Source organism: Colius striatus, chromosome 2 (assembly GCF_028858725.1).
Source record: "Colius striatus isolate bColStr4 chromosome 2, bColStr4.1.hap1, whole genome shotgun sequence".
NCBI lineage: Eukaryota > Metazoa > Chordata > Aves > Coliiformes > Coliidae > Colius > Colius striatus.
The window spans coordinates 15817520-15841645 of NC_084760.1; the positions used below are offsets into that span (position 1 = coordinate 15817520).

Genomic DNA, 24126 nt, shown 5'->3' on the forward strand with positions numbered 1-24126 from the left:
CAACCCCTGGAAGAAACGAGAAGTAAGAAGTGGTAAGAAAACTTGGGAATTAATTCTTTTTGTCGCTTTCTGAAGACAAAATGGTTCCTAAAAAATCCTGAGACTGAGTTAAAGTATTTCCAACATACTATCACAAGTATTTATGAAACTATGACTCTCCCATGAGACAGCCCTTGGCAGCAACGAAACAGTCACTGTCCCCTTGTGAGGGGACTGAATCCACAGCATAAAGGCAGAATAAACTCACATGCAACAGGCAGCACATGACCACCAAAGAAGACATATTTGAAGTGACTTGTTATCACATAAAAGCTATGAGACAGAGACCTGAAGAGATTCCTCTTCCAGAGCAGTTATTAACTAGCTGAGACCAAGGACCATCCTTTCTCTTTCTATACTCTCCACTCTCCCCCCTTTAAACAAGTTCCAGCTTCTGTAAGAGAGAATTTGAGTTTAAAGATGACCAGCTTTTTATGTGCATTGTCTTCATTAATCCCTGGGACAGGCCCGTACCATGCACTGATTGAGGCAATTTCCATGAAGAGAAATGAGTGACTAACGAAGTGAGTATGTCTACACACAAAAAGGGTCCATTCTAGTATTTCCTATCTTTCAGCACTTAGTTTCTCACTCTTTATATTCCTTTAATACAAATTTTGTGGAAGTTTTCTTTAGTAAGCTTCTTTATATACATAAATTGGAACTTAGTGCTTAATTGAAGACATTCACAGACAAGCAGTAGAACTGGTGGAATATATTAATCACATATGCAAGGAAAAATTCTGCTATTTTTTTCCTGATTTGAAAAAAAAAAAATATAAACATCAATCTAAAAGTCAACAAATATTGCTTTTCTTGCCATTTTAGGCTACATCTTCAATAAGGTGAATTTTTGTAAAACCACATTTTATTCTACTAGATGAAGAACTGAACAGTGAACAGCCATAAACCTAGCAAATTGGAACTGTTAACTTTTTCTTTCCTCTTTTCAATTGAATTATTGTAGACTTAAGTATTTTCACGGTTTTACATTTATTCTGACAGCTGTTCAAGCCAATTTGCTGATTATCCTTCTATTTCTGGTCATTATCAGTTTCAGAGGCTATACTGAACTACTTAGCCAGCAAAACTGTTAAAATTGTAGTTTTCTGACTTTTTACATCTAAGTAATTTTTATCAATGAACTTAAACATTCCTTTACTATTCTGGCTGAACTCTGATAACTGTGCATGAATTTCTCTTCCAGCTGCTCATAAGTTACATTGGAGGCACAGAGACTAACTATAAAATCGCAGATCCATGCAAAAAAAATCACTCTCACACTCAATTACTACATATTTACTTCCAGCACTTGCTCAAAATAAAACAATTTAATATGGTAACTATTCTGTGGAGACACTTGTAACACGAAGACATAAAGTAATACAGGGACTAAAATCTTCCCGTAAACAAACTAGCTCTGGAGTGAGAAGCCACGGAGCTGCACTTAGTGGTGTTGTGCCCAACCTCACGAGCCCTGAATGGCAGGACTCCCTGTTCAGGCATAGCAAGTTGCTGACTCGAGATAATATGCTGGGAATAAATTGTTGGATATGAATAGCTGTGTATGCACTGTTTGATGAAACCAAGCACTCCAAAAAGGAAATTAAAGCTGCAAAATACAGACGGATGCTTTCAGATACTATGGCAGGGAACATCCAGAAGCAAACATGTGTCCAGAACAGGCAGCTTGATGGCATTCCAGTGCCAGACTTGGTGGAAAGATCCCTTCTTTTTCTTCCCATTGTCTATTTCTACCCCTGTTTCTTATGCTTAGTTATGGTTTGGGTAACCTGTCCTCGGCTATACACTTTTCGCTTTCTTAACAAATACTTGTTATGTTTTGTTAATACTTTGTATATCTTTTGTGAGCACAGCACTAATGAAAACACTTACCAGGGACACACACACATAGAGATGTAACACATAGTGCAAATGAGCATACTAAATGTGGAAAGCCTACATCAAAACAATGATTTGATCTGGTACCTGCTGTTGATGGTCTTGATTTCACCAATTTGATTAACAATTGTGGAGTGGATAAGTTTCATTGATGATTTTAAAGCACCTTATGCTTTAAAAAATGCTGCTTCTTATAACGCCACCCCATATGCCACTCTCTGCATCATTAACATTGAGAAGCTCTTTGGATTGAATAAATGCTAACACCAGTCACATAGTAAATTGGTAATTTAAACATTCTATTTTTAAAGAAAGACTCTGCAATGGAAAATTCCAAGATTAAATCTTCTGAAAACATAGCAGGCATACGGCTATGAATCCAAGGAGGGCTTTTATTGTTTATTTTTAATAGTAAGACCTATGGAAAGTTTTCAGTCTCTCAGAAGTATTGGTTGTGTTAAGGATGCTCTTATGCTAGTTATGAAAGAGTACATGTTCTCCACTGCAATATCAACTAATTAATCTGACTCAGTATTTAAACGCAGAACTATAAACCACAGAAACCACTGCACAATAAACATTGCTTATTACATTATATGAGACTCAATCTGTACTTAGTAACCTTAAATGTCTTATTTACAGCAGAAACTTTGACTACAAAGCACCAGTCATACAGGGGCAAATTATCAGCAATATGATTAGTGTCATAACTAAGAAGTTGTCTTCTGGTATTTATAGCAGTCATTTTATATATCAAATTGGAATTCCATTACTGTCTTAGTCATGTTGAACAAAAGCTAAAGCACTATAATATCTTAGTTCTAATACTGACTTTAATAAATTTTATTTCAAAATTACAAATAAATAATTGTTAATTAACATTTAGGAAATCAAAGCAGATGGTCACTATTGCCATGTGCTTAATTAACTCATTAATACAAGTGCTGAGAGAGTCTAAATCCTGAAGCTAATGGGAGCAGAAAAGTTCAAGTGCTCAATGCAACACAGAAGTCCAGCCAGCCAGAATCAAACATACAAACAAGTGCTTAATATCCCGATTCAGCAAACTGCTGTCATGACCTCGAATCTTTTCCTTTCCAGCAAAGCACGTGGCACAAGACAAACTACATACTTCACTGAACCTGAGTATAAATCACTAACCACAACTCTTTATTGATTGTTAGAAGGACTCTTTCATCCTTCACTGAAACCATCTGTTTTTTTCTTGCACATATAGTCTGTAGCTGTATCCATCTCTTACTACTGATAGTTACTCACTGCTGCTTGTTACTGCTGTGCACAGAAAAAGCTATACAACATTTCCCCATTTATTCTTCCCTCTTCAAGCACAGCTAAATTTGTTGATAGGAAGATAGGCTTCAAATGCCCAAATATCCATCTTGGTACAAATGTTGACAGAATAAAAGCCAACAGCATGAGAAGAGGCCTTTTCTGCAATTTCTACAATAATAATTAGAAGACTTTACTTTTTTTCTATGGCTAAAGAATCTCAACCACACCCTGTATACTGTGGCATAAAATCAATATATCGGTTTTAACTACTTTCACAATTAACATGAAAGCAATGGGTTTCTTTACTTTAACACAGACCTCAGTCTCATCAACTGTAATGTATGAAAAGTCTTAGACTGTCATGACATGAAGTTAAACTTTGCTCAGCTGGCTCTTTGGTGCAGTACCATAGCTTTGCAAGTGAATTAATGGGCTGACAAGGATGTGTGCAGCCCTAGCCTAAACAAGTGGAGGAAAGATTGAACTTTATTGCAAAGGTGACATCACATACATTTATGATGGCAACAGGCAGCACTATTGAGAAGGTCAGAAGACTCTTCAGACTCTCTCTTACTCCATTCCCCCTCATCACCATAAATTGTATTAAACTAGTTCCAATATACTGAGAGGATGGAAAACCAATGGGAGAAAATTTATTTCTAATCCAGAGAGTGTTCTCTGGCTACAACTCCTTGAGAGATCTTCTGCAGACCAACACTGCTGTTTGTTCTCAATGAGATGGCAAACCTCCAGTCACTTCATCTGTCTCCACACTAAAGACACTGAGCATTTAATGTAAGAGAACAGCATAATAAGTAGCATGAAGTGAAACTCTGAAAAGATCTACATGCACAAACGTTACTAAACAAGAGGGAGCCACAAGCACAGAAAAGCAGCCAGTCAGCACTCACCATTTCCCAATGAACTCTGAGCAGAATGCCTCTAGGCATGTCTAGAAGCAGGGAAGGAAAAGGTCTTAATCGAGTCAGTGGAAGCCTTTGCCTGACTTAGAGTTTGCAAGCTCATCACCTTAAGAGCTTGAAGGAACTGACTCCACAATAACTAACAGGACAAAAAGAGTGTAACAGCATAAGGATGAGACCCTATCATGTTCTAGGGAGTTTCCTACATGTACATTAAGCCAGCAGACTTCCCTTCCCCAAGTGTGACTATCCAGAACTGTTACAGTAACTGGGAAAATCGACAAATGCTTTAAAAAGAAAATATTTAAATGACTTTATTTCTAATTAGCTCATTGCAGGAGGTTACCTCAGCCAAAGGAACGTCAGGTTATTTTCTGAGAGACTGATATAGACATAGAAGAGAGCACTTCTAATCCTTAAGAACTGGTATGGTTGAGCTAAAACTGTGGATCCAAAAAGCTGACATTGCATGATAGGCTAGCTGTTTTATCTTCATTTTCCCAGTGACATTCAGGCTTCTATTGCAAATCTTCAGTCATGATCAAACCCAACTTTAATCAGTTAATTTCTTTTAAAAGAAACAAATGAACAGCAGAATCATTTATTAGCAGACAGTTCCTTTCCAGCACAAAAAAAAGTTAAGGCTATTTGGAAACTACAGTTGTAACCGAAAGCTATTTTGCAACCTCTGGATCTACCCTTTCAGTGAGTATTTCTAATAAAAATTCTGAGGGGACAGAGAATAGATGTTAAGTTTCTCAGATTTCCCCCTGCCTAAATGGCAAGCAGAGCCTGCAGAGCAAAGGCCAGGAGCAGGGTGCTGAAGAGGACACTGTGCCATGGTGCACACTGCTATCAGCTACATCTTGACCCATGTTCAGTACCTGAGGAGAACAGACTCTGAAGGACACGCATGACTGAGGAAAACATACAGTTGTAACTATGCCTCCAAAGGCACAGCTTCTGTCATGGTTACAGTTTTAGACCATTTTGGCCAATTGCTACAAAAATCAAATGGATTCTTCCATATATTGGTTAAGACATAAGCAGGAGACCTATCTACACTACTGGTCACATGAATTCAAGGTTTCCTTCAAACTGGAAATTGGCAGAGAAAGGCTGCTAGGATGACCAACAAAATAGAAAGGATGTAATATGCAACTGAAAAACAACAGCCAGTTAAACTATTGAGCTATGACTGCTTTCTCCCAAGGGAGTGCACAGAAGGGAGGAAAAACCTATCTAAATAGGATGCCAGTATTAGCAGAGACAGAGGTAAACAATGTGTTTAAACTCCCTGTGAATAAATTTACCCTGTAACTGAAAGAAATTTTCAGAGCATCAAAGAAAGTGGATTTGAAAAACCCTTCTGAAACAGGTTAGTAGAAAAGCATTTGATTAAGTTGAAGATGGAAAACATATGAATGTGCTTCAGTACTTTGTGATGGCAGAGGTTACATTCAGTAACACCACAGAGATCTCTTCCAGTCTTATGTTCTGATCTATAGACAGAACAGATGTAGGGAAAAGTGGCTTACAGACAGCACCTACTACAAAAAAGGGCTGAATTATGACCAAATGCTTCTGCATGTGTTGCCTAAGAAAGCTGAGCTGTAATGAAACAACATTCCTGAAGATCTGCTTACATCCACTCTGTTTAGGTATCCATTAAAGATAAGCTTGAACATTGGTCACTAAAAACTCATTTAAGAGCTCAAAGTCATTGATTCCTATAATAAAAAGTCACAAGTTGTATGTTTTAATCCTACACACATAATATCAAATAGCATGGTCAATTTCATAGCATGATATAAAAAGGATGATTATAGTACAGAGAAAAGCTTTCTAGTAACATTTACATGTTGTCTTAAGAGGTAGGAAACCCAGTATTCCTTCTATAAGTGTGAAAATTATTTGATAGAAGGAGAGTGGAAAGCAGGAGATACCAGAATCTGTCAGTCACTTGCATTTCTGAAGTACATGCATATTGAAGTGTGTGCATGCACACTCAGAGAAGTAACGTAAAAATCACAGGGTTCTGGAGCAGTTAAGAATCAGTTAAGAATCAATGGTGTTGTGCATGCATGTGTGTGCATGTGTGGATTAAGATCTGGACCTGCAAGAAACTGTATGGAAACCATGAAGAAAGGATGGATGATAAAATCTAGCACGCTGTGATTATAGAGGACTGCCTCTAACGAATGCAACTTTAGTTTTAAAGTATGCATATGGCTGAGGTAAAGGGTCAGCATCTACAACAGGTGATGTGAAAATGGCAGAAAGAATTTGGGAGTTAAACACAGATGAAACAAGTTTTAATTCCTGTCACCTATGTTGTTTCACACTCAACTGTCATCTACTCTACAGAATCACAGAATGGTAGGGGCTCTAGAAATCATCTACTCCAACTGCTCTGCTAGAGGAGGTTCACCTTGATCAGGTTGCAGAGGAACACACACAGGCAGGTTTTGAAAGCTTCCAGAGGAGGAGACTCCACAACCTCCCTGGGCAGGTCAATAAAGCAAAGAATACTTCACATTCTGTAACTAAATATTTTACTTTTGTTTAGCTTCAGAACCAATCTGACTTAAATTACAAGTCACTTCCACATACAGTATACTCAGTCAATACATTATTCACCAAATCACAGAATAGTTGAGGTTGGAAGACACCTTTTGAAATTTTTCTAGTCCAACCCTCCTGCTCGCCGCTGGGCAAATGAGAGCAGGTTGACATCCACTTGGGTTTTGGATATCCCCAAGTATTGAGTATGCATAACACCTCTGAGCTGCCTATCCCAATGTTCAATAAATTCTGCAGAAGAAAATGCTTTTCTTACATTTAAGTGGGATTTCCCTTATTTCAGTCTGTATCTGTCTCCTCTCATCCTTTCATAGTGTCATAGAATCATTTTGGTTAGAGAAGACCTTTCATATCATCAAGTCCATCCACTAACTGCATACCACCAGGCTCATCAATAAACCAAACCATATCTCTCAGCAACTCATCTATGCAACATTTAAATATCTCCAGGGATGGTGCCTCCACCACCAACCTGAGCAGCCTGTTTCAATGCTTAACAACCCTCTTGGTGAGAAAGCTCTTCCTTATGTCCAATCTAAACCTCCCCTTGTGCAACTTCAGCCCATTTTCTTTTGTCCTGTCACTCATTACTGGAGAGAACAATCCCTGCCTCACTACAGCTTCCCTTCAGGTAGTTGTAGAGAGTGATAATGTCTTCCCTAAGCCTCCTCTTCTCTAGGCTAAACATCCTCAGCTCCCTCAGCTGCTCCTCATCAGATCTGTTCTCCAGACCCTTCACCGGCTTTGTTGCCTGTCTCTGGACACTCTGCAGCACCTCAGTGTCCTTCTTCTAGTAAGGGGCCCAGAAACGAACAGAGTACTTGAGGTGTGGGCTCACCAGTGCCAAGTACAGGGGGACAATCCCTTCCCTGGTCCTGCTAGTTCACTGAGAAGAGTTTGTCTCTTGTCTTCTTGACTCTTTGTTATCAGGCATTTATGCACATTAATAGGATCCCCCTGAGCCTTCTCTTCACCTGGTTTATCAGTTGCAGCTCTTTTTGTCTCTCATTGTTTAACAGATGTTCTAGTCCTTCCATTATCTTCATGGCCATTTGCTGGACTTGCTCCAGTAGCTCTATGTCTTTTGTATTGGGGAGCCCAGAAACTGGACTCAGCACTGCACATGTCTCACTAGACCTGAGTCAGCAGCTCAGCCTGAATTATTCTTCCCCAGTTGTAGGATCTTGCATTTCGCTTTATTGAACTCCATGAGGTTCCTATTGGCCTATTTCTCCATCCTGTTGAGGTTCCTCTGAATAGTCTCACACAGACCTAGCCTGTCAACCACTCTCACTAGTTCTGTGTTGTCTGCAAACCTGCTGAGGGTGCACTCTGTCTCATCATTCCAGTCACTAATGATGTTACACAGTACTGCCACAATATCGACCCCAGGCATACACCATTAGGGACCTATCTCTAGATCACAGACCTCTTAGACTGGTGTTCAATCAGTTTTCAATCTGCCTCACTGTTCACTTACCTAGGCTGTACTTCCTCAATTTGGCTGTGAGGTTGTTTCAGAGGAGAGTTGCTGAAAGTCCCACTAAAGACAAGACAGAGAACACCTGCTGTTCTCTCATTTGCCAATCCAGTGAACTAATCAAAGAAGGCTATCAGGCTGGTCAGGCATGATCTCCCATCTGTAAATTCATGCTGACTATTCACAGTCACTCTCTTGTCCTGTATGTTTGGAAATGGTTTCCCAGATGATTTGCTCTGTTATTTCCCCAGGAGCTGTGCTGAGGGTGACAGGCCTGTAGTTCCCCTGATCCTCCTTGCCCTTTTTAAAGATAGGTATGAAATTTCTTTCTTTCAGTCTTCAAGATCACCACCCAGTTGCCATGATGTTCCAGAGATTATTGAGTGGCCTTGCAATTACACCTGTCAGCACCAGCTCATTCAGCACTTATGGGGGCATCTTATCACATGTCAATGACTTGTACATGTCCAGTTTGCTGAAATGTTCTCTGATCTGATCATCCTCTGCTCAGTCCTTGCTCCAGACTTTCCCTCTTGTCATCAATGCTCTACAGAAACCTCCTGGATTGTTTGCTTGTGTCCTACTGCATTGCTCAACCAGTAGCTGTGAGGATAGCTTTAAGTTCCCCATGAAAACCAGAGTCTGTAAATATCAGTCTTACAGTTGTTGGAAGAAAGTTTCATCTACTTCTTCTTCCTAATCAGGAAGTTGATAGCATTAACTCACAATACCATGACCCTCTAACCCCAACCCATAAACTCTCACTGGGTTCATCACACATCTTTAGGTAGAACTCCCTGCATACTCTGCTCTCTCAGATCAAGGGCAACACCCCTTCTGTGCCTTTCTGTCCTGCACTTTGCTCTGCCCGAGTATCTTTTCAACTCTGCCCTTCATGGTCATAATCAGATCCTAGCTTTGCAGTTGCACAAAATACCTCAAATTCTTCTTGTTTGCTGCCCACGCATTAGACCACAGACCATCCAGAGAGCCACCCATTTGTGCTGATCTCCCAGAAAAGGTATGAGAGCTTCCTCCAAATGCTCTCCTCTCAAGCATGTCCTTTATTCATGTGCATACACTTGCGGTGAACTCCTTCCTTCCTTGTTTTGCTGATTACAAAGTCTTGCCTGTCTTCCATACTGCACCCTTTGCTTATCAACCCATCAACCGCTTCCTCACTTGATCATGTGTCATCATTTCCCTCCTTCATGATTTCTGTTTCAAAGCTCAAGTGTACTAACACTAAAGTTCCAGCGTACTGAAATAATAACAGCTACATGCAAGTTGTATACACTGTTCTGGAAACTGGACATGAAAAGGTTTGTCAGATACAATTTGATAGTACAAAGCAAAAAAGAAAGTTATTTTCCTTCAGTAATGCACTGAGAACATACCTGAATCCCAAGTAGCATATATGCATTTTTTATACAAGCCATCCAGTGGCATGGTATAGTATGTGAAATAAATTAGGACTGGTTTAAGTGTGCTGTTACAACCCATTATATTATCCTCTTTCTTTGGTAAGCTCATTTAAAATATTTTAATTAAACTTAAGCATTCAATCAAATCAAAGTATTTAAACCCAGATTAAAATATGATACATACATAATTATGTTATATCACACATGTATTAAGATACGAAACATAATTCTTATTAAAGATATGTTTTTCAAATTTAAAATGAAGAATAACAGTGATATTCCTAATGTAGGGTCAATTTGTTTGAAATTCAGATATACTGAGAGAAATTTGCCCTACAAGTAGTTATGTAGTTTTTCATACATTTGCAGATATTATTCAAGCAGATTTAAGTGAAACACTTTATAGTAGCCAACTTGCTAAATCCTCCAAAACACAAGCCTCCAGCTAACCTTTACCATGGAGGACAGTTCTCTACTTGACATCAACAAGAAGTCCAGGTAAGTTTGCATAGGCAGGTCCTTAATGAAAAATGATGCAATGACACCATTTGGCATAATTTTTAATGAAGTGAGCAAATGTCTGTCTTTGTCTGATCTAACCCAAATGGTGCTGATAAGTCATCATGTATTCAACATGGATTCTTACTTATCAATCATTTGCATTCAACTTCTGCTTCATTTAGGACGTGAGAAATGCTCCTGAGTCACAGCGTAACATCTGTATAATACTCAGGCACAGAGTATTGCTTGACTGTATTCCAAATGCATAAAGACGGTGAGTGATCAAAGCAAACCTCCTTAAAGAAGGATGACAATCTGATTTCAGTCATGGAACACACACCAACTCCAAATGCTACAGCAGGCCAAATCCACAAGTCTGATTCTGATTCAAGTCAAAAGTCACAGAACATTTTGTTCCCAGAACAAAAATTCCTGGTATTTGCCTGCACTTCCACTAGAGAGCATGGCAGCCAACCAGAATTCCCAGGATGGTAACAAGAAAGATGTTTGGAGTAATTTCATATGCAGACTACTTTATCCAGGCACAGTCATTTGTTATAATGTTCACCTGAAAATGCTAAACAAATTAGAAATGAAGAAGCTATCTTATATACTTATATTTGGAACTTGCATCAATCATAATTCCCTCTTGCAACCTATTTGAAGTGTTAATCAACAAAATCTCCTAATGGTATTTTCCAGGCATGATATGTTACAACTTTCTGACAGGTAATTCAATTACAATTATACTTTGGGAATTAAATTAGTCTTCTGCCAGAAAAGATTTAGACACAGTCTTGTCATTCATTAAGGGAAAGGGAAGATTTGCTTTATTCTTATTCTTCAAAATGCTCAATTTTCCTCATACTACAGAACTTTAAATTTAGGAGTTTTGACTCAAACAATACCTGTTGTTATCTAGCTAGTCAAAGAAGATGCACTATACTTCTGCCTTGTTCTGCACCAACTGGTTTTACCCTTGCTGTTTAGGTACTGTTTCTGTAAATGCTATATGTTATTAAAAGCACAGTGTAGCTTGAGTAAAATCACTGTTACCTGTTCAAATTAAAAATTGCCAAACAACCCCATGAATTGTTCTACAAATAGTTCTACTATTAGTTATAAGTAACTAATACCCATCAACTTTAGAGACACAAGAAAAAGTGGTATGCTTCCAGATTTTAAAACCTCTACTGCTTGAATAAAGAAATAGCTATTTATAAACATAGGATAATACAGATTTTCAAATCTTCAAAACTGAAGGAAAAGAGAGAGAGGTTGATTCTGCCTAGAATGATGGGGAAAAGGCATTAGCTAGATTTTTTAAGGATCCTTCCTCCATTCGGTTTTGTGAAGAAAGGTCAGGAAATTGTGCTGGCAGAAATTCTGGTGAAGGTAGTATATATAAACAATACGTGCTATGACATGAAAGTTTAGTCCTTCTGACATTTAAAAGTAAAGACATATTTTGTAGAATATTACAACTGAAGGATTTTTCTTCATGACAGTCCTATAGAGGACAGTATCTTATGTTTTCATACCTCTAGGAGTATCCCTTTATATCCCTTTTCACAGATTGAACTTCAAATTATTAGTAAAACTTGAACATAAAATTTCTATTTCCTTGAACTGAAAGAAATATTAGTAATTAAGAAAAAGAATAAATTTCACTAAATTTTAGATGTTTAAGATTAAAGCAACTAATCTAAACTAGTCATCTCGGGAGCTTTCAACAACTACTGCTAGAGAAGGACATTTCACCTTTGTTTGACATCTATCTGAAGATGAGATGAACCATCCAAGATAACAAATGCTTTATTCTTTTTAATTGATGACTTAGGGAAATTAGACAAATTATCTAACAAAACCCTTTTTTTAATGTGAATTCGGCTGTGAAGGCCTAGTTTTGAAAGCCAATCAGCATGAATCTCTCTCTGAATCTCACTGTTTGTAACACAATCAATCCTTTTCCCAAATTGATTATTTCCATATAGTAAGTAAGCTGTGCAAAGAATTGACTAGGGATGTTGTGACAGAGGCTACATGGGAAGGCTGGGAGCTAACTTTGGCTCAGATTATCAGCAAAATGCTTTCTTTTTTTATTCAAGACTCAACTTCCTTTCATTCTGACTCTTCTTGATATCTAATTCTCATGATATAACATTTTTACAGATCTCTAAAGACTCTGACCTTTGTGTAGGGATGATAGCCAATCATCCAAAAATAAGGGTAGACAACTCACACGGAACATTTTGAACAGTGGATGTTAATCTGCAGGATATAACGTTTTCCAATATAACATCAAAATTATTTTAAATTTCACTCCACTGCATTTAATGATTTAAATAGGCTAAATAAAAAAATAGTCCATTTGCCATGTTCCACTTTTAGCAGTTCTTTCAGGGAGGCAAAACTACTGCCAGCTTAGAAGAAAAATATTGAGAGTTATGAGTAATTAATGAATCTCTTAGTATCTTCCTCATATTTCGACTGAATGATCTGCACTGTATCTTATTATAAGCATTTTGTTCACGATGGAAGTATTACATGAATTTAGAGAAAATTAAGGCAAGAAAGCATAAAGAGTCTAATCTCTGCCTCTTTAATAGGCAAATACTGAAAAGCTAGGATGCAGTGAAATACAGTATGAAAAAGAGGAATTAAATAACTTTCAACACTTGAATCACTCGAAACACATTTACAGTTCCACTGCAGTGTCCTGCTGGATCGTGGATTGCTGCAGCTATCTGGTTATAATTTCATCAACCTCAAACATGACGTTGAATACTCCCATGAACTTTCCTTAACAAAACATGAGGTGAAGTTATTTCATACATAGAGGCCAGTTTCTGAGATGCCCTGTCATCCCTTCTCATTGCATGAACTGATTAAAAAGCCTACGGTTTAACTTCTTGGACAGTGAGTCTGTCTAGAGCCTTCTGAAGTACTAAACTACATCATCCAGACTTTTAGCAGATGGATTTCCTCCATAGGGATGTTTTTATTTTTACAGTGTTTTAGAAGCCTTTTAAAGAGTTCAGACATTGGTAGATGCAATCGTAGACTACCAAGCAAATCCTACAACCATGATATTTGGTGGGAGCTTTGTCATCAAGTTAAAATAAGGCAGGAACCAATCTGTGTATCTAAAAAACCACCACACTGATAATAGATTATTATAATGTATGAAAGAGATATTTGATTACTGATAATGCAAATTAATTAAACTACTTCTGAACTAGAGACATCAAAATTACTATACAAGTATTTAGTTAATATGCAGTAATTTACCATATGCATGAAAAAAAGTAGAATAAAGGCAGGTTGAGAAATAAATATATAGACTAAAAGATAATAAAAAAAAGAGCTTTGACAAAAGAAAATTCTGTAGATAAAAAAAATCTAGTAATACTTCTGCTATCACAGCTTATTGGTAGATAGATTACACTGATTCATCAGCAGCAATGAGGTGATAGGTTATGTCAAGTTCCACTTGACATAGGTAGCTTAATCAGTCATCTCATGATAAATTTGCTTTCTGATTTAAATACACAACTGCAAAAATACTGTCATCACCCTAGGCTAGCAATGGAAGACAGTTTATATGTACATAACATTTTTCATATATTCTTATGTTGTGGTCATCTAATTTCAGTAACTTCTTGTTCTATTTTTGCACTAAACAAAACAGGGGGTGTGATGCAATTGAAGCTGCACTGAAAACTCACCTGATTCTGCCCCGAGGGCGTTCAGATTGCTCTGACATAAAACTTGTGCTGCTGAGGCGTGAGGCACTGCTGGTTCGAGAAATGGCTGACACATCACTGACATCACTATCTGATGATCTGGCAGAGACGTTATCACAACTTCTGTACTGATCTGTTTGTATATTATACTAGAGATTAAGAAAAGAAAGCGTGAGGAGTCTGATCAAAACATAACACATATATTGAGATAACAAATGACCTAAGTATGACAGTTCTCTGTAACTGCTTACAAAACTGTATGAAATTCAGAGAACTATCTATATCAAATGTCTTTATGTCAAGTGAAGAAATGAAACATGGTATATATGGACTAAATAAGACACAAAATAGATTATATCACTGGAACGTAAATCAACTGTTGGCTCTTTAGTACACTGGAACTATAATAATGAAGTATTTATGCAGCGGGCAGATTCTCTCACGTGCATGCATATCATCTGTTTGGCTATAGACTGTCTCAATTTTTCAAATATAAAAAAGACACTATGAAATACCTGTACAGACTTAGTTTGGAACAGGACTGTGTATGAGTCTCAATTAAATGTAATGGTAGCCAACATTAGGAATATAACTTGTATCAGAAAAAGAGAAAAGCATATTTTCTACCTCAAAATACATCTTTATATCATGATACTAGAGGACTGGTCAGGCAGAAGGGCAACTAGGCAAAAGCACTATTTACTTTCAGGCAAACCAGTCCCTAATCTAGTTGCTTTTACACTCGCACACACATGAGAACTAGCAGTGGAGCCAGCAGAAGGAATATGTGGACAGGGGCAGAAGTTAACTCTCTTGTGCTTACAACAGTTTTGACTAGTTAAAACCATCTGTGACACCACATTGCCTATTACAGAGAATGTTCATAATATATCATCAGTCAGATATATAGGAAAGGAAGCTTCAATCCTAGTATTGTCACACTTCTTTAAATCTTCAGTCACATGGATAGGAAGATCAAATCTGTCAGGTTCACAAAACTACCACCTCCTATCATTAGAGAGGAAGGTACACCTGGCTGGGAACTCACAGCTCCTTGATGACATATGCCAAGACTAAAAACACAAACCAACTTACGAATAAAAGCCTGGGAGTTTGACTGGGGCTGTGTGCACTGAGGAAAGCCTTTGCAATACCCTGTGAGGGACTTGTGCAGGCTCCCTGAATTGAAAACCTCTGCAGTAGAGAAAGCTCTGGTTGACTAAAGCTAATTTTTCAGCTTCACATACTAAATGAAACTCTGCAGATGATCTCAGAATAGTTTGCACTATGATGACTTTGAGCTCAAACATGTCCAACAAGCATTGACATGCAAACCGATGCAGCAGAATTCTGATTTAATAAACTATGTAACACAGAGGATTCAAGAACTCCAATATCTTAAAATGTTTTCAACTAGAGCAAGGATCTATTTGTAGATTCTCTTTCCACGTGACTTGGTGTGACTTATCTGAATATAAATGACCAGTGGGGTTAAGGTGGGAGTATGCTGATATCTTTATTCGGATTACCTTTTGGAAATGGCTTCTACAGTCTGTTAAACAATTTTGCTGCAAACCTCTCAAAAATGGAAACACAAAGCACATTGATTCTTACCAGCTCTATTTCATAGTAATGAGGTATTTCAATTTCTTTAGATTACATATTTTTATTCTAAAGTTTAAAAAAATTTAAAGCCAGAATAAAAGCTATGAAAACTCTTCACTTAGATTAAACATAAATGCTCAAAGGCTGGAAAACTAAATAGTAATTCTTTTCTAGTTTAAGTTGAATTGTCTCACTCCTGAGCCAGCCTTGATATTTTATGCAAAATTCCCACCAAATTTCTATTGAATCCTTCAAGCTTTCCTACAATGAGGCATCTAAACATATGAAAAATGTCTGAACACATGAAATGTTCTGGCTTTTCACTGGACTAAGTAGAACAGTAATCTGCAAAAGAAATTACGATCTTATTAAATAATTAAATTTATGTTTATTTCAGTGAAATAAAGATCTCAGCTTTCCTATATATTTAAACTATATCTAAAAATAATTCCTCCAGAAAGGTTTTAAAAATACTTTGTTTAAAACAGAATCATTCATTTTCTTTCAGATACATGCTTTTCTAATGCACAATAACAGAATCTCTCAGAAACACCTCCATATTTTATTTGTATTTGTCTTAGACAATCTGACTTCCCGCCTCTGTCATTATGATGCCTAGTGACTTTTCTTCCTCACCCAAAAGTTCACATCCTCCTTGTAGCCCTTGGTTTGAAAGTGTATACACTGAATTTGGAATGGTAGAAGCTTGGTATAGTCCCTGAGCAAGCATCACATGCTACTGGAGAAGGTTGCCACAATCCGAGCTCTCCCATCAAGGGAACCACCAAGGCCAGCTGCAAGTGATTTCCTTGGTCTTGCTGGAAGACTTTTTTTTCTTCTTACATGTTGAGGGATGTTTAGGCTGCTGTCCTTTATCTCAGGCCATACTTGAATCTTGCTGTTTAGCATTCAATTCACTATTCAACAGCAAAAACCAAAGTTGAACATGGAGGACCATATATATCACCTGATGGGCTGGGAAAGATGGGGAGGGAAGAATTCATCAAGCAGGATTGTCCAGCTTACTGGTAAGGATACTGCAAGAGAAGTCAGAAGTCCTAGCTTGTGTATCAGTTACTGTTTAGGGACTCAGTCTCATTGAATGACTATTCAGTATCAATTGGAAACCATTTATTGTCATAGGGTCTTCATCCGAGGTATCAGCCTCTATAAGTGGAGGCTATGTAAATATCCTCACTCTTGTCTTTCTTCCTGTACTCCAGCAGTTTATGCTAAATGGAATTGCTTCATAAATATCAGAGTGGCTTTCATACTTTGGCAAATAGAGAATTTTATGAGATGGAAGATTAAAAAAAAAAAGAATCCATGTCTTCTGCTTGCCATGGTATTCCAATCACAGAGCTACTGCATTAAACATAGAGCATTCCTTGCTAAATGATATTTTCGTGGCAAGGTTGAGCTTTTCATATCCTTTTAATTCTGTATGCCAGGGCTCTTATTTCCAAGAAACTGAAAATCCTTCCCTTCACAGAAACAGAGATTAGCACAAAAAGTGGTGATGCTAAAAGTTAATGCTGAGTGCAAAAGCATTTACATTTTACTACTACTTCTTCTGGATTTAGCTCTTCCTTCTTACAGCTGCTGCTTCTACTGAATTCACTGTCATCTACAGGAGACATAACAATTTTTCCTACTTACTCCCCACTTATCCCTTTTCAGTACAATCTGGTAATCAGTCATCTCAACTAATATATGAACAAAATGAAAGTAGTTTTGAAGTTCACCTTTTTGTTTTCCTCTCTCAAAAGTAATATGATTAAGTCGAGCTCATATAGAAAACTGCTGCTCTCTCTGCATATATGACAATAATTTCCTCTGTTATGTATTTAAATATTAGATAATTTTAAAGCTCCAAAATAAAGAGAATTTTCAATGCAATTCATTCTATTTCAACTCTGTATCTTACAGAGTTAAAGCTTACGTAAAATTTCTATTCCGAGGTCCACTGTTTATCACATTATGAGAGTTGCTGAAGTCTGCAGCAACTTTGATAGTGATTACTAAAGACTAGGTCTGGGTTTTTAAACATTAACAGCAGCTAGCTTCAAATGCCCAAACTGTCTGCACTGTCTGCCTCTGCATTACAAAGACATAAGTTTTTTTCAATGTAACTATCTGAAATCTAAACAGTTGCAATGCACTTCTTTCATTCACTTTATCACCTGTGGAGTTGGTGCTGCTTCTTCACCAGCAAAAGGAGAAAAAAAAGAGGTACAATGAACTGCAGATGTATTAACATCAATGGAAAGAGCATAAATGTAAACTAAAAGAGTGTACTTCATGAATACTTTTACACTTCCTTGATGACTAGCAATGTTAGCAATTTTACTGATCATCAGGCACATTTTAGAGGTAATTTAATAGTCCATTATAATTACACTATCTTCCATCTTAGTAAGTATATATATTTCTAGATTTATCTCCCAAAATCATGGAAAATACAATAGTTCACAGCTCAGAAGACTGAAGAACTTTCCTTTGACTACAAAAAAGTTTCAGGCAACAAACCTCTGAAAACATGTTGCTACTTAAGTGCTGAAAATGCATAAATTAAATGAGACAAGGTCATGGTTTAGCAAGGAGCAGCTTTTGCTTGGTAACAGGGCGAGTGGGTTGCAGTGAAGACCTGGTAAAGAGTTCTCTCAGTTCCCTCAGCTCTTGGGTTCAGACCCACCTCTGGCCCAGCTGGACCAATCTGGTACCTCTTCCATCACTATTTAAGGAGGGGAATTTGAAGAGCTCTGGAGGAGGTGTAAGAGTGGTACAAGATGGAGGCGGCCACGCGGACCTCGCAGTGAGGAAGGAGGAGCACCAGATCAGAGACTCCTCTGTAAGCCATGGTGAGAATGCAGGCACCTTTCTCTATCAAATTCTCTTCTGACAAGGAATTTTGTGAGGAAATGTTGAATCATGCACAAAGCACCTATGTGACTGTTCATACAAGGTTCCTCCAAATGCTGCCAGGCTTCACTGCCCAGCAGTCTGCACCTTTGTGTGTCCAGGCTTCATCTCTGCCAGCACCTGAGTCTCTGTCTCAGGAGCAGCTCATGGGATGGTACAGACTCATTAAGTGCCAGTAATTCTAAGCAATTCTTCCTGTAACTGTATCCAGCTCCACTACTGGATATACTGTATCCAACTCAACTACTGTGAACACCACCCAACTTCCCAACAGGGAACAGCAAAAACGAGAAAGCCAAACCATGAGAAAACTTCAGTGAAGCCCACGAGTGGAATAAATGGCCCTCATTGAATTTCCTGCCAGCATTGAGTGCCTGTCATACCAATATGATATACAGCAAATAATTTTTTCTTGAAGGTGGATGAAGGGGGATCAAAAGATGCTCATCATATCAACATCCAAGAGCACTTTCTATACATAGCTCTAAGTGCCTTGCCCTTGCCATCCCATAAAACATCACAGCCTCCTATCATCCCTTGCTTCCTATCCAATCTTTCCTTGTAGACAGTAACTATGAAGTTAGGTCCACAGAGTGCCACTGAACTAATGCCACAATTACATTTTTATGCTAAATGCTTTCCAATCACATAGAAGCTTAACTGTCGTGCATCTAAATATAGAGTGACATCCTTTTAAGTATGTGCTACAGTGCTCTGATCAGTAATGGGCTTGGATAAACAGATCTTCCAAAAAAATGTGTTATACATTCTCTGGAAAGCTGAAGCAGCTGCAGCATAGCATTTGTGTTCTGTGTGTGGCATCTGGAATAAAAAACCCTACTGTATTTTAAATGAAAAGTCTAATTAAGGCATACTGTCATTTATATCTATGCAAACCCAGAAGTATGCTACCAAAGTGTTTTGAGCCTCTCAAGAATTGCAACTGTACAAATATGTGCATACTAGCCACTACAGCCTTAGCAATGTACAAGAAAGAAGGCAGAAATATGTTTAACACTCCTCTTTAAATCCTTTTGTCAAATCCACAGAGAATTTGTTAGGTTGGGTTTTTTATTTTTATTTTCATTAGCTTTTTAGAATTTAACTATTTCACATAAACTGGCCTTTCCACTGGAAATGAATGAAATAAGGATGTGAACATCTCAAAATACAGTGCAATAGCCATCAAGACCTACATAAACGTTGCAGAGCAGACAATGACCTATTCAAAACTCATTAATGGATGTTTAAATGCAAATGCTTAAAAATATTTACACACTAACTTGCATGGTGCATACTTGAAAAAAAAAATCTTTGCTTACTGAGACTAGAAGACTGAGAAACAAATTGGGAGAAATTACAAACATGGAAGAAATGTACCAAAAATGAACTGGAAATTGCAAAGGTCATGTTACAATATCTCTGAAAAAAGAAATGGCTCGTTTTAATATATGGGAAAACATACTAAAATTTAATGAATTCATTTTGCATACATTTAATTAACTATTGCAATGGAGATCCAGCCCATACTGAAGGAAAACATTTGAAAGGTTTAGATAATTGTATATATCATAAACTAAGCATATTCGCAAATGCTAAAATAGTGGAAGAATCAAATCCATGTGAGCTGATTGATCCAAAAAGATTCACTCAATGTGCAGCACAGCATAATTTCTCTAATAAACATAAATACTTAATTTTCTGAAGCTGTGGGCAAACATTGATACTTGGGAAAGAAAGAAGCATTTCTGCTGAAATGCGACAAACTCCGATTTCAGCTGCCATTTTTTAAATAGCCATTCATTTCTTTCTCACTACTGAGAAATGTTTGTTAGACCACTGAACAGTTTGAACTGCAGAAATTAGGTATACTCTTAAATCCTTAGAAGTCTCAGTCATCAGCTTTAATGTACCACCTGATACAACTTACTACATTTTCATTAGAGCTGCCTAAATCTTCATCTGTCTGGTTTATTTTTGGGATTCTTTCAAGTGTCTTCTGAGGATAAAGACAGGCAGCAGCACAAGGTTTGCTTTAGCAACATTTTTGAAGTGAAGACTATCACCATAGTGATATGAAGCCAAACACCTACATAACTGAATATTTTAACGAGTGTTAGAATGTGCTAATATAGTTTGTCTTCATCACTTAAAAATTCATTATATGTTGGACCTTCTTATCTAGGACTACAGCATTATTATGTACAAAACACAGGAAAAGTTAAAGACCTTTGGGTTTAAAGTCCAGGACAACTCCTCATTCTCCTTACTGCTGTTCTAACATAGGTAAGGGTACATGTCCGTCAGAACTCTGGCACTCCAAAAATATTTTTCTTCTAACAGCAGATGGAGAATTTGCTTCTTTTTATAAAAAAAAAATACAAATAGACTGATTCTCAGTAGAGTTCTTTATGTTTAGTACTCATCATGCTGTGATTTCAATTTTGACTTCATTTCAACATGTATTTAAAAGCTAAAGATGATTTCAGAAAGCTCTATGTACTAGTGGATAAGTTGATGTTTTCCAACATCTGCTTAACCATACTCTGGATCTAAGTTAACCTAATGAGAAAAATACATTGAGGAACAAAAATAATGCTTATGATAAATATTCAAGAGTCAAGATTAAAAAGAAATGAAAAAGCACCAACATTTGTATCTATCTGTAAACACAGTTAATCCAAATCAGAAAACTGGCTTTTGACTATGAACAGAGGTATATGTTTGGTCATCCCAACCAAAGTACTTAGAGGCCAAATTACCTTTCTTTCCTGCAAACTTTATCAAATCCATTTCTACTATTTTTTCAACATGGCAACTGTTGTAGAGTACCACAGATATACACTGCATCTCGCCCTCTTGTCCTGAGTTGACCTCTTGTGAAGGTAATGCAAACCTAATATTACATGAGCTGTTCTAATTATTATAAAGATTCAGGCTTCTGACAAATGATTTCATTGGAAATTTCCCTCTCGGTTGTTGAGTTTCTTTAATAGCACTGATATCCCACAATGTGGCAACTGAGGACCTAAAGCCTCGTCCCTCTTATTTCTCTTTGAGAACTGTGTCACTTAAGTGCTATGTTCACAGTAAGGTGATCTCAAAAAAGAAATAACCTTATTAAAGTTGTCTCCATATTTAACCATAACAAGACCCTGCGCAAATCTTTTAAATCTGGTGTCACAAGTTAGATGCCCAATTGCGTATTTACCCATTCCTAAGTAAAATTCTGATTTTGTTTCTGCTGAGTACCCTTCACATCCCTGATTTTAACCTGTGCCTCCAAGAACACACATCAATTCTGCAAAACAGGGAAGTGACTCTGTGGGGACAAAGACAGAAGGTGTAGAGCCTGTGCTGTGACAATAAATGCCAGAAGTGTCTGTGGCTGTTGAGAGCCTGACATTTGTTGTTTTCTGTGTGGCACTGGTTCACAAAAGGAAAGTTCATCTCTTATAAAATGTAGATTTTAGGTCTTCTTGATTTGAATAAAGTGTTTGAATTTATGGTTCTTGAAGCATGAAAGCCTAAATTAATCAAAGGTGTGATTTTCTTCCAACTATTATTGTTCTGAGATCTCAGGCACACATTTGCTATGCCCATCTTTGAATTTCTGACAGTGGACATTTACATTAACACTGCCATCCCGTGGTCACTCACTGAAAGCAGGTTTTTCTCAATGGCACTGGAAGAAGAGAATTCCAGGAGTGCTTCCCTACAACTGAATTACCACTAGTTTTATCTCTGCCCTTTGCCCACACCAATACTGTGCTGTATTTCTAAAAGAAAACACAGAATCTAATCAAACATTTCCCCTCCTGATTTCTGCAAATGTTCTCCCTCCATTAGGTGTCTGAAGGCAAAAAAAGGTCTTTAGCAGAAAGTTCATCTCAGAGCTTGATTTGTAAGTGGCAGTGCAGGTGTTTTCAGCAGTTTGCATAGAAGCCTATACGAGGTTGTGGGCTATCATTTTATCATTATTGAGGGGGGAAAAAAAAAAAGACATCTCTCTACATGACTTCATTTATGTAATTTCATTTATATTTAATTAACAGATGAAATCTGTATGCCTTTATTAGAAAAGAGGATCAAAGAGATCAATATGTATGTCAGGAAAGAAAATACTTCATCTGTGACATTATTAGGATCCAAAAAAAATCATATAAACGTGAGAACAGCTGCAGGGGATGGGATTTAATTCTGTCTACTTTTCTACATGTCAGACAACAGTAAAAGGCCCAGAGAAGAACAAAAGAGTAGGGCCAACATACCATGATACGTCCATAGCCCACTTTTCCTGCCTCCAGGGATCTGCAGGCCAGGGATTTCCTAACTAGAGGTGATGTGGCTGTCTTTAACAGTTGTTGAAGGATCTTTCTTTCCTGAATTAGTTTTGAAGTGTTCTGTTTTTTGCAGATTCATTTTAGGTGACTAAGTCCAATGCACTTCAGATGGGAGTAAAAACAACATTAAAAAGCTATCACTTGAAGCCTTTTCTGTCAGGCTTTATAACACAGTGGTCTTGAGGGTGATAAAATATTTTAAACAAACAGGCTTATGTCTTCAATTTTTAATCCAAAATATCATTTCAATACTACTGACTTTACCTTGGTATATTGCTCACGCTCATGTTCTTGGCTAGAACCAGACCCTGATGTCTGATTATAACGATGCACTTTCATTTTCATCTGTCTCGTTCGCTCCTCCACTACTAAGCTTGCTGCAAAAACACACAATGAAAATCAATTAAAAACAGCAAAAACTTTTTGGAAAAACAAACGGTTTAACAAAAACCTTAGCTTATTTCCATCTCAATGAAACAAAGAAATGTACAAACATGTAGAACAAGCAGGGTGTAAACACAGAACAAAGGAACACTAATGTCAAGAAATCAACCGATTCCATTGTGAGAGTCTTTACCTGAAAATGGGAAGACATCCCAATTTCCTATACATTATCAAGCTGGTGCAACAGATATGAAAAGAGTGAAAGAATTTAGGTGACAGGCTGAATTGTAAACCTGCTAAGTACTCTGGATTCAGGGGACATAAATCCATGATCACCTAATCATGTACTTGCTTAAATATAGAAAAGATTACAGTTGCATTCTAAGAATTAATGCATTAAACAGTTGTGGTTTTTTAAGTTATTTACTCCTAATACTATATTTAATCATGACTGCTTATCATAGCTAAAGATTATTTGAGAGGAATAATTTCTCCATTCAACCAGTCATAGTAAAAAATACAATAATTTTCTAGTAATTTTTTTTACAAGAAGTCCTTTAAAAGCACTGCTTTGCTCTGGAGTGTTCACTTCTATTTCAAAGAAATTATTTGTTCTTGTGTTTTCAACTTATGGCAGTGTTTGTTTAAAAAAAAAAGAAATCTAATCTCAAACAAGAAGTTGTGATGCTATAAAGAGTACCTTCTCAATTTGAACAAGTTATGGCAATTAATATTGCCTGTGCTTACCACAGGAAGATGACTTTACACTAACTAATAGCAGTGTGAAAGTCTCTGGGCTAAGGCTTCCTTAAAATAAGTTAACCTTTGTGGGAGTGGATAAATTTCAAAGGGAACTCCATATTCTGTAACTCTTAAAAGTCGGTAGCACGTAACTGCAAAGGAATAACAATAAAACAAGTATCTTGAAACCTGTCCCTCTTTCACATTTCTAGACTCAAGTACTCAAAAGTAACTATTCAA

At 37.3% G+C, this 24126-nt stretch overlaps 1 protein-coding gene across 2 annotated transcripts in view; it reads right to left on the reverse strand.

The window, feature by feature from the left end:
- The window catches only part of RIMS1 (regulating synaptic membrane exocytosis 1), a 175874-nt gene that overhangs the window by 48854 nt on the left and 102894 nt on the right, over positions 1–24126 (reverse strand). The window contains exons 26-27 of one of the 2 annotated variants that reach the window (XM_061989497.1): positions 23026–23138; positions 13874–14040 (exon numbers count right to left, since the gene is read on the reverse strand). The exons of the other annotated variant lie outside the window; for it this stretch is intronic. Coding sequence (XP_061845481.1) covers positions 13874–14040; positions 23026–23138 — 280 coding nt within the window. The remainder of the gene's footprint in view (positions 1–13873; positions 14041–23025; positions 23139–24126) is intronic. 2 annotated transcript variants of the gene reach the window in all.